Here is an 11,636-nt window from a genome sequence, read left to right as displayed (position 1 = left end):
TTCTTTTGATTAATGATATCTGTATTTATTGCCAGTGGCCATCTAGCAGCATTTTTTCTATTATTTATACAGTAAAGCTTTGGTGATATCTCTTGTAGATCTGTGTAATAGCCTTTAAATTGTACTGGAAGAATAAAGTAGTCAATATATTGAAAGACTTAAAGGTAGCATAGAATATATCAATACCCTTATAGGAAATCCTCATCAAGTTTTTCCATTGTATCTTCTAACAGTGTGGTTGCTTTGGCTCATATAGCCCAGGCCACACTTTAAAATTCATTTAACTGCACAGTGTTATGCTTAGATTCAGAATGTATTTTAAAGCATGTGCCATAGTTTTAAATGAATCATATATGACAAATGAACATGCTTTGTGACCTTTACCCACAAGTATAGTTCTGGAGGCAAAATAATTACTTAAATTCTCTCACAGGGATAGATCCTTCTTTCTGAGAAAAAGGCTCAATTAATCATCCCAACAGAACCTGACCTTTAGCCTAATCTTATTAGTTTAGAGATATGAGATCATATATCATTCAGCAGGGTGAAGTGAGCATACTGGACAGATGCAGGCTGTTGTGGTGCAGAACCATTGGTTGATTCCATGAGACTCCCTCTAACCAACTGTATAAAAAGCTTTTTCAGTTGAGTTCCTTCACAACTAATACCCTTCTTTGATCTCCTGTGGGAAAGCAAAGGCAGGCACCACCATGATAAAGTTTCTGCTGATGGCTTTGGCATTTGGTCTGGCTCATGCTCAGGCTGAGGTAAATTCATTTGGTCTGTGCACAGGTTTGATGTTCTTCAATAGTTTAGTTCTGTGGATGCATGTGTCATTCAGTTTGCCCATGCAAGTACCTATTAATGAAATAACCTTTCTGACTTTCACTCAGTTTCATTTTTCCAGGCAGATTTTTCAAAAATTAAACAAATAAAATTTTAAAAATGGGTTGAATTTGCAGAGCATAGGAGACCAAAATATGAGTAGTTCCAAAATGTCTCAGGTTCAAAATGCAATGTAAATTGAGTTATCATATTGTCCCGAGTTATTCTTCTTCCACAGAAGCATAATTTTGAACTAATAAGCAAATTATCATTGATTTATATTTCTCATTAGCTTATGACATTCCAAAGATTGGAATCAGAGATGCGAGTACCAACTCACATTCCCATGGCCTTTGTTGTTTGTTCAGCTTGAAGGAAAGTGGGTTACCACTGCCATCGCTGCTGACAATGTGGACAAGATAGAGAGAGGAGGACCACTGAGGCTCTACATTCGTAAAATTACTTGTACTGAGGCATGTAGTAAAATGGAAGTCACATTTTATGTCAAGTAAGCAAATTGTCAATGGTGCAACCTGGGCAGACTGTTTATGTTTCACAGATTTCTATATTGTTAAGCTTATGTGGGAATGTTCTGTTTCTGGTCATGAAACTGAAAATCTCATCTTCAGAAATGCGATTATGTTATTTCATGATCTGTTATTTCATTATGTTATTTCATGATTCTGGAAACCACATGAACTTAAGAATCTGTCTCCAATTCTATGAGTTTTTCCTGAGAAATTCTTCTGGCTGGAGGCCTGTGGTTGAATTTTATGCTCTAATATTAAAATCAGGATATTCTAAGGATCTCACTTCTAGTAAGCCAAAAGGTAGGTGTGAGCATTTGGGTCAAAGTTATGCTTGTTATATTTTTCAGGCATAGGTGTCATGAAAATATTCTTATAAAAACAGGTCAGAAAAAATCTAATTTGCAAATCCATGTCTGGTATGGGAAGTACTTCTCTATATGTGTTGCTTTTATTAGTTAATTAATAAAGAATCCACCTTGGCCTGTGATAGGGCAGAGTAGAGCTAGGCAGGGGAAATCTAAACTGAATGCTAGGAGAAAGAAGTTGGAGTCAGAGATGCCTTGTAGCCGCCAGAGGGGAAAGACGTGAGTTACCAGCCAGAACTTTGCCAGTAGGCCACAAGCCTCATGGTAAATGTAAAATAATGGAATTTGGTTAATTCTAGATGTTAAGGCTAGTTAGCAATATGCTTAAGTGACTGGCCAAGCAGTGATTTAAATAATATAGTTTCTGTGTGATTATTTTGGGTCTGAACTGCTGGAAACGTGTCTCTGATGCTCTAGTTTCAAAAATTTTCTTTCTGACATTTGGATGACAATGTTCAATGAAAAGGTGCTTAACACTGTAAGAACTTAAAATGTTTACAACCACTATTTTGTTCTAGCCAGAGTTGTTGTTTTAGGTTAGACATAAAAACATTTAAAACACATCCATAAAATCCTGTGTATGTGTTATTGTTGGACTAGAAAAAGAGAATTAACATATGAACATATTAACATATGAAAATCATACTCGGTGAACAGTAAAATTTGGACAAGGAATACAATACAGTCTTCATAACACTTGGGAACATTGCTACAAATAAAGTAATTCAGATGTATGATTACAAACAGAATAATATTTTCTAAACAAGAATTATGAAAACTGAGGTAAACAGAGTTTCATCTCTTCTAGCTCTGAACACTGTTCATAGACATTAAAGTATCTCAAGTTCTGTAAAACTTGAAGATATTTAATATGAATTCAAAAGATAAATACAATAATCCATGATTCCTCTGTTTGATTTTCAGTGAGAATAACCAATGTTCACAGACCAAAATCACTGGGTATAGGCAAGAAGATGGCAACTACAGAGCCCAGTGTAAGTATGGGATCTTGGCACTTCCTCTATGAACAAAAGCATTGTGGGTGAGTGCATACATGCTGACACTTCAGCCACCCATAGATACATGGACCTAGAACAATTTTGGTTATCATTCCTTCCAACCAACGGAGATATGTGGCAAAGTCAGAGTACATTGTAGGTCATCTGAAGTTTACATGGAGAAGAACACTATTAACTACCAATGTGAGTAATGCTAACAAAATATCTCCAAATAGTTTCCTGCATGAAAATTTACTTCTAGACATTATTCAGTGTCTTTTCTTTCTTACAGTTTCTTGGTTTGTTATTGGAGAGGCCTGCCACTCACTATTAGGTCTCAGTAGCCTCAAACATCTTTGCAAACTTCATGATTCAGTCTATCAAGTACTTATATTACAGGGATTTTTCTATCATCCTGGATTCATAGAGAATTTCAATTAATAATGCTTTAAGAAAGTTTTACTTCTTTGCATTTTGTAAAAATCACAACATTTAGATCACTGAATGATAAAATTGACTTTTGAAAAGCAGTTAGGGGGAAATCTGTTTAATAATTTCAAACTTACTACCTCAATTTTGAAAAAAACTGCTAAAATAATATCAACACTATTTAACTGAATTGTACACAGCATAACTTTTGGGTTGATTTTAAATAGAGAGAAGGCACATTCTTCTGGCAAAAATAATGCTTTATTTAACCTTACATGGATATTAAAAAGCAGTCCTGTAAAAGAAAATGACCAGATTCTTAGATTCATTTATTTTCCTGTGAAACATTCTATCATTCCATTAGTGTCTGGAAGTGGAAATATCATAGACACACACACACACACACACACACACACACACACCAGAAAGAGAGAGAGTTTTCATCTTATTAGATGAAAACTTTTGTGTATATTTCTAATGAGTACAATCTTTTTTGCATATGTATCCCTTTGCCCACAAGGTATTATTATGATATGACACCAAAGTTTTACACTTTCAGGAAATTGACAAGTGACTTTTTAGATCTGGTTGAAAGGGGAAGAATTACCCAACAGAGTGATCCCACAGGTCTTGACACAGGAATTCAGAGGAAAGGGAAAGTGTCTGTACCCAGGATTCACTATCAGGTTTAAATAGTGAGAATGATTGGTTACCACATTATCATAGGATATGTAAAATTAATGACTGCAAGAATACCTTTACCCATGTGTGTTATGTGATAGTGAATCAGAGATGACTGCAGAGTCAGGGTCAATATTAATGTTTAGTCAATAGGTGACATCAAACAAAGTAGAAAAATGAATGACACTGACTTTTGAAATGTGTCTGTTATTGCAGTTGAAGGTGATAATGTATTTAAACCTGTGGCTGCAACAGAAGACATCATAGTCTTTGCCAGTGAGAATGTGGATAGAGCCGGCCGGACAACAAACTTGGTTTTGGTTGCTGGTAAGAATGGTAGTGGGTTCTCTGAAATAGTAACAAAAGTATGACCCTGTAAATGAGGATTAAGTCAGATTCATCCACCAAATACAGTATCCTGGTATTTCCAAACTCCTGTCAACTAAATAACAGTCCATTTGTTTTGTGAACCAACTTTTACATTATACTGTAACTCAAGTAGCATGGTCATTGAAGAGTAGGGACGATGGCGGGGAGGGGAATGGAAGAGTTTGTGTTCGTGTTTCCTCACTGGAAAGAATAGAGTAAAATAGAGTATTTTCCCAAAATTCAGACCATTTTGAGTGTCATTTGATCAAGTGTCTACTAAATTAAAATATGAACTCTAGAGTATAGATTTCGAAGAAATGTGAAGGTTCCATTGATAGGCATCCATGACTCTCTAGTGTTATATTTTAGAAAGTGGATAGGATTGAGATAAGTGAATTCTCTAGAGAAGTTTTTATTTTTAATTTTTTGATGTATCATGAAACCCTGAAAAGTGATGTCATACCATCATTTAGATTTTGTTAAATGTGTCCATGAAACTTTCAAAAATTATTGTTGCCTGTATTGACTCATTCAGGGTAGTTGAATTTATAGCAGTTGGTGTTTTTAACTGTATATTGTGGTGGGATACGAAGGACGCAATGTAAATTCTCCAGAATTCTACTGAACATATGTCTGACATTGTCATTCATGCAATGTAGGAAAAGGTCAACCTTTGACACCTGAACAACATGAAAAACTTGAGGCATATGCTAAGGAACACAACATTCCACCAGAAAACATTCGAGATCTTCTTGCTACAGGTAACCTTCATGAACATGAACGGTTTTGTCCATTGCATTTATAAATACATACATACATATACACATACATATGTATATGTATAGCAATAGATATTCATAAATACATGTATGTATATCTACATACTGAGTCTGTCTCTCTACTTATCTGTCTATGTATTGATGTATCCATTATTCTATGTATCTATCTATCTACCTACTCATCTACACAGTAAGATCTCTGAATCATGTTATATCTAGCTATATGTTATCTTTCAGTTGTTATTTCCAGCAACATCCCCTGGGGAACTGTTGTTGTATTCTTATGAGAACAGTTCTGTTAATCCTTACTCCATTCCACTTCTTTTACAGATACTTGTCCTAAATAATGATCTTCTGTAGGTGAGTGGAAACAGAAGTTGTGCCTAATCACCTTGATATTTGAATGGATTTGTGCTTATTATTTTAAAAAATTGGAGATAAGTATGTGACCAAGGGAAGAATGAATGCAAAATAAAGACAGGTTATTATTTGTCTGAAAAAACTGAGAATCTTACTGTGACAAAATGAAGGATTGCATATTGTTATGTATAAAGCAGTTTGAAGAACATTTATTCAGAATTCCTAATATTTTCTGGATTGAAGAATATTCCATCATTAAAAGTGTGTCTTGACATTTGAGAAATCTTACTTTACTTATGATTATGACGTATGATTTGTCACAGATATGGTGCAAGCAGGTTGACCTTTTCAATAAATTTATTTAAACCTCTCAATATAAATTGTCATGTAAGATTAAAGAGTGTCATTACTTCCTGTCAACAGTGCTCCTATAGAATTCAAAGCACAAGATATTAGTGATTTCTAGGAAAGAAACTGTTCATGTGCAATCCCTTCTCTATACTCTATATTGCTATATTTAATTTTGTATTCATACATTCTTAAGGATGAAAACTTTCCTGTCTGATCCACCATGTTTTAATATTTGCTTCCATGTCTGCACAGATGACAACAGGATGAGAATTATGCATCATGTCCTCTTTACCATGGAATTAGCATTACATACAAATCCCCATTTCTTTCTGAATAAATTTCCCCTTGCCTGTGAATTCACAATACCACCATCCAAAATCCTGACTTACCTTTCCTGTCTCTTCTTATGATCTATGAGCTGTGATTTTTTGAATGATTAAATAAAATGTTTCATGAAGCAATAAGGGCCTTGTGAAAAGGATTTCATTTAAAAGCCACATAAATATTCACTAAGCTAATTAAAATCACCACTCTGTTGTAAGAAATGATATCTGTATTACTAGAACTTACTGTAATAATTGGAAACTCCAATTGATGGAGAGCCATGGGCAAGAACTCTGCAGAAGTAAATTGCATGTTGTGCTCTTATTTACCTTCAGCTGAAAATTTATTTGCAGATGAATGACCATAACACTTTAAAAGCTTTCACGCAGCAAACTCTTTGGATCTGCCTCCATGTTACACATTATTTAAAACAAAGGATAAAATATGTTTTCAAAAATCTTATGAGGAGATTATCTCTAGTAAAATGACTTCAGTAAGTAAGCAAATGAATCGGGATATTCTAAAATAGTGTACATATGAGGAGTCATTCTCACTTGAAGAATAAATTCATGAAAACTATATTCCATATACAACAATCCCTATAAATATGCATATATTGATTACATTTTCCTGATTGTGATACAATGATTCCTTAGAATGTAGTTAGCTCTCAAAATAGAAAAGGCAATGCAATTTTCTTTGAGGGCTTTAAACAAGGAAAAAGAAAAGATATCAGACAGTGTTACATCCATTCTCTCATCTAAAGATGTAACAAAATCAAAGTACATTCAATATTCATAGGCAACAGATATGAACTAGAAACAATGAAATAGTTTCTTGTTGAATAAATCTGTTATTTAACGTTCTTGTGTGTCTTGTAAAACAGTGACTTCAGAACAAATACTTGACTAATGTTTGATAAAAGTTCTGTATATTCAATGTACATTTATATCGCTTCACCCCAATCTAAAAATAATTACTACTATACTTGTGCTCCACCTCTTCTTCCCATTTCTCCAACTTCTTCATGAATATTCTAATTTATTTAAAAGTATCTGTGAATGTGTGTGTATGTATGTATGTATATGTGTGTGTGCATGCATGTGTATTTAAAGAGAGGATATTGATAGAGAAATTTATAGCCCAACTGAGCCCATTTAGTGTTTCTAATATGTATTCATGTTTAATGCTGGCCCCTTGTCTTCAATTACTTACTACTTATGAGTGGTCTCATTTTAGAGGTAAAAGGAACATAGCCACTACTTTTACTCTCAGAAGTTGTTTTCTAAGTTGCCAAGCTTTCAAATGGCATGGACGTTCTAAAGCTCACCACTCACATCATGATACCATAGCTAGTTTGCCTAATCTGAGAGGTAACTCAAAGGTGATTAGTTGAACTCACATCCTGAGCTATAGAAGATAATAAATGAGGCTTTGTTCCATAAACATGTCCAACTACCATCATTGATTTCATCAACCAGTGTAATTTCTATATGCATTCTGAATGGTAAGTTCTTAATCAAGACTTTAGAGATGATTTAAATATCAATCTTAGTTTGTAGTATTCTCAAGTTGACCAGGGATAACCTTCCTTCATCAAATTGTAGGGTATATTATTTCTGCAGAAATGTTCTTATAAGAGCCAGAAACTTCCCAAAGCTCAAGCTCTCAGTTTTGCAAGTTAAGAATTCCAAGGATTCTCATTTCTCTGTGTTCTCAGCAAAATAAACATCAAGAAAACAAATGACTCCATTCCAAACCTGGATTATAGATGTAAAAAGCATATTCTCAGAGAGTGAAACACAAATGTCTGAGACACACTTAAAAGTGTTCGATATTTTTAGCCATTAGGGAAATAAAGTTAAAACTATTTAGGGATTTTGTCTTACTGCTGTCATCATGGCCTAGATCAATAATAGAAATGATGCGTGGAAAGGGCTACACTTGGTCCTGGTTGGTGGAAGTGGAAACTGATTCAGCTGCTGTCAAAATCAATGACGAGTATCCTAAAAATGACATCAGTCTCAGCACAAGTACTTCAAAGAAGAATTACAACCCAACTGTCTTGACATTTTTCTTCAGGAATCCACACAGATGACCCCAGCTAAGAATCTAAGCAATAGTGGAGAGGGTGCCTTGCTGTGAGACAATGGTCTTCTACTCTGTAAAGATTTATCAGTTATATTGCTTTTATAAAATGCTGACTGGCCAATAGCCAGGCAGGAAGCATAGGAGGGGCAGTCAGGCAGGATGCAGAGGTGGGGCAATGAGAACAGGAGAATTCTGGGAAGAGGCAAGTCTCAGTCTGCAGCTATCACCCAGGTGCAGAGGAAGCAAGATGAGAATGCCTCCTGATAACAGGTTCCAAGCCACGTGGCTAATGCAGACGAGAATTCTGGGCTATTATAAGTTATAAGATTTAGTAAGGAGCCTAAGCTAATAGGAAAACCAGCTTATGTCAATGTACATATCTGTGTGTTTCTTTGTGACTGAAAGGCTATGGGACAGGGCAGGACAGAAACCTCTGTCAACAGTACCTGAACTGGCCTTCCCCGCTAATCAGATTGATGACTATCTTAATTGTCATCATAGAGCCTTCATCAGCACCTGATGGAAGCAGATGCAGAGATTCACAGCTAAGCACTTGGCTGAACTCCTAAAGTTCAGACATAGAGATGGAGAAGTGATATCATGAGCAAATGGGCCAAGACTATGATGAGGAACCCCACAGATACAGCTGACCTGAGCATGTAGGAGCTTCCTGACTCTATACTTACAGCTGAGGAACCTGCATAAGACCAAACTAGGCCCTATGAATGTGGGTGACAGTTGTGTGGCTTGAGCAATTTGTGGGGCCACTAGAAATGGAACCAGTATTTATCCTCATGCATGACCTGGCTCCTTGAAGCGCATTCCCTATGAATGGTTAGCTTGCTCAACCAAGTATAGGGAAGAGGGCCTTGATCCTGCCTCAAGTGATATGACAGACTTTGTTGACTCCCTATGTATGGCCTCACCCTCTCTGAAAAGTGGATAGGGGTGGAGAGAAGATGGGGCAAATGGAAGGATGGGAGGGAGAAGGAACTGTGATTGGAATATAAACTAAGATTATTTTAAAAATAAAATAAATAATTAAACTCCAGTCATACTTGGGAGACAAGCACTTTTCTCAACTGAACCATCCCCCTAGCCCATGTGGATGTGAATGTTTATTAGCAATAATACAAAAAAAAAACATAGAATATAAAGAATCACCTCCAAATCTGTTATATACAGCCAGTGCTACTTTAATCCCCATCAAAGAACATGCACACGTACACACACACACACACACACACACACACACACACACACACACAAAATAAGAGGCATGCATTCATGTATGCATATGAACATTCTTGCACATATGGAAAAACGTAACTGGTTATCATAGTGGTAAAAATCCTTAATAAAATACTAGAAAGTGAATATACACCCATATCAAGTGGATTGTCCACAATGGTTATGATGGATTTATTCCAGGAAGACAGGCTTGGTTTAAAACACATAATTCTATAAATATAATAAATCATACAATGTAATTAAGGCAAGAATGCACATGATTAATTCAACAGAGGAAGAAAAATCCAGTGATAAAATATATCATACTTTCAAGAAAAAATTCCCAGGGAGAGTAGAAATGGAGGAAATATACTTCAAAATATTAAAAGCTATCTCCAAGAAACATACTGCCAAAACTATTCTACATGTAGAAAACTGGCAAGGAAACTGACTAAAACCTTGAAGAAGACAGGGTGCCCACTTTGCCTATTCCTTTACAATGTCATGTTGGATTTCTTACAGTGAGTGATAGAGAAAGGGAATGAAATTATAATCACACGCGTATGAACAGATGAATTCCAAGCATCTCCATTTTCAAATGCCATAGTATTATACTTAACAGATGGCTGCATTGTACCAGAAGACATGTAGTAGAGTCAACAATTTTAGCAGCATGACAAGCAAAGAATCAGCTTACAAATGTCAACAGCCTTTCTATATACCAACAGCAAAGCCACCTTAGAAAGAGATCATGTATGGAATCTCATTTACAATAGTATGAAAGGAAATAAAATATATTGGGTTAAACATAAACAAAAACAAGAAGGTAAATTTCTTTCTTTTAAAAAATTGTTTGGCTGGAGAAGACTAGGGAGTCACTGGCAGTGACACCAGAATTTATCACTACTGCATGTACTGGCTTTTGGGAATCCTGTTCTCTTTGGATGAATACCTTCCTTGCTCAGCCTAGATATGGTAAGGAGCACCTTGACCTTCCACAAAGCAATGTTCCTTAACCACTCTGAGGAGTGATTGGGGCATGGGATGTGGGGTATGGGAGGAGGGGAGGGAGTGGGAGAAGAGGAAGGAAAAGGAACATGTATTGGTATTTTTTAATAATATAATTAAAAAATATTTTTATTTAGCTATATGTTTTCTTTTGCTCCCCTCCCTTCCACTACCCTTCCCTTATAACACCTCCCATGATCCCCACTTTCCCTATTTACTTAGATCTTGTCTTTTTCTACGTCCCATGTAGATTAGAACCATATATTTCTCTCTTAGGGTACTCTTTGTTGTCTAGGTTATCTGGGATTATGCATTGTAGACTAGTTTTCTTTGCATTATGTTAAAAGGTCACTTGTGAGTAAGTACATATGATATTCGCCTTTCTGAGTTTTTGTTACCTCACTCAATATGATGTTTTCTAGATCCATCCATTTGCCTGAAAATTTCAAGATGTCGTTATTTTTTCTGCTATGTAGTACTTTACTGGGTAAACGTACCACATTTTCCTTATCCATTCTTTGGTTGAGGGGCATTTAGGTTGCTTCCAGGTTCTGGCTATGACAAACAATGCTGCTGTGAACATAGTTGAACACACGAATCTGTGGTATGATTGAGCATACTTGGGTATATACCCAAAAGTCGTATGGATGGTTCTTGAAGTAGATTGTTTCCTAATTTTCTGAGAAATCACCATATTGATTTCCAAAGTGGCTGTATCGTTTACACTCCCACCAGAAATGGAGAAGTGTTCCATTTACCCCTTATCCTCTCCGGCATAAGTTGTTTTTGATCTTGGACATTCTTACAGATGAAATATGGAATCTCAATGTAGTTTTGAATTGCATTTCTCTGATGGTTTAGGATGTTGAGAATTTCCTAAGTGTCTTTCAGCCATTTTAGATTTCTCTGTTGAGAGTTCTCTCTTTAGGTTTGTACCTGATTATTTTATTGCATAATTTGTTCTCTTGATGACCAGTTTCTAGATTTCTTTGTTTATTTTGGAGATCAGTCCTCTGTCTGATGTGGGGTTGGTGAAGATATTTTCCCATTTTTGTAGGCTATTGTTTTGTCTTTTTGGCCGTGCCCATTGCTTTATAGAAGATTTTCAGTTTCAGGAAGTCCCATTTATTAATTGTTTCTCTCAGTGTCTGTGCTACTGGACTTACATTTAGGAAGTGTTTGGTGCCAATGCATTGAAGTGTACTTCCTACATTCTCGTCCATGAGGTTTGGTGTGTTTGGTTTTATACTGAGGTCTTTGATCAATTTGGACTTGAGTTTTGTGCATGGTGATAGA

At 35.8% G+C, this 11,636-nt stretch overlaps 1 protein-coding gene across 1 annotated transcript; it reads left to right on the top strand.

Annotated features, from left to right (window-relative positions):
- Positions 1–710: 710 nt before the first annotated feature.
- On the top strand, positions 711–6,151 carry LOC148117464 (odorant-binding protein-like). Its single transcript, XM_087902949.1, has 6 exons — positions 711–767; positions 1,194–1,333; positions 2,645–2,715; positions 4,045–4,155; positions 4,857–4,958; positions 5,940–6,151. Exons 1-6 carry the CDS (start codon positions 711–713, stop codon positions 6,095–6,097), a joined length of 639 nt encoding a protein of 212 aa, XP_087759075.1. The 3' UTR covers positions 6,098–6,151.
- Positions 6,152–11,636: the final 5,485 nt, after the last annotated feature.

This window comes from Myodes glareolus, chromosome X, assembly GCF_982192425.1.
Source record: "Myodes glareolus chromosome X, mMyoGla1.1, whole genome shotgun sequence".
Classification (NCBI taxonomy): Eukaryota; Metazoa; Chordata; class Mammalia; order Rodentia; family Cricetidae; genus Myodes; species Myodes glareolus.
The sequence above is the reverse complement of the archived record's forward strand: the minus strand, read 5'-3'. Positions and strand labels throughout refer to the sequence as shown.

Excerpts from the sequence above, each read along its gene's own strand:
- LOC148117464 (XM_087902949.1), top strand. The coding sequence starts at position 711 with ATGATAAAGTTTCTGCTGATGGCTTTGGCATTTGGTCTGGCTCATGCT. Across the intron at positions 1,334-2,644 it reads GAAGTCACATTTTATGTCAA|TGAGAATAACCAATGTTCAC; the intron begins GTAAGCAAATTG and ends TTTGATTTTCAG. Across the intron at positions 4,156-4,856 it reads AAACTTGGTTTTGGTTGCTG|GAAAAGGTCAACCTTTGACA; the intron begins GTAAGAATGGTA and ends CATGCAATGTAG.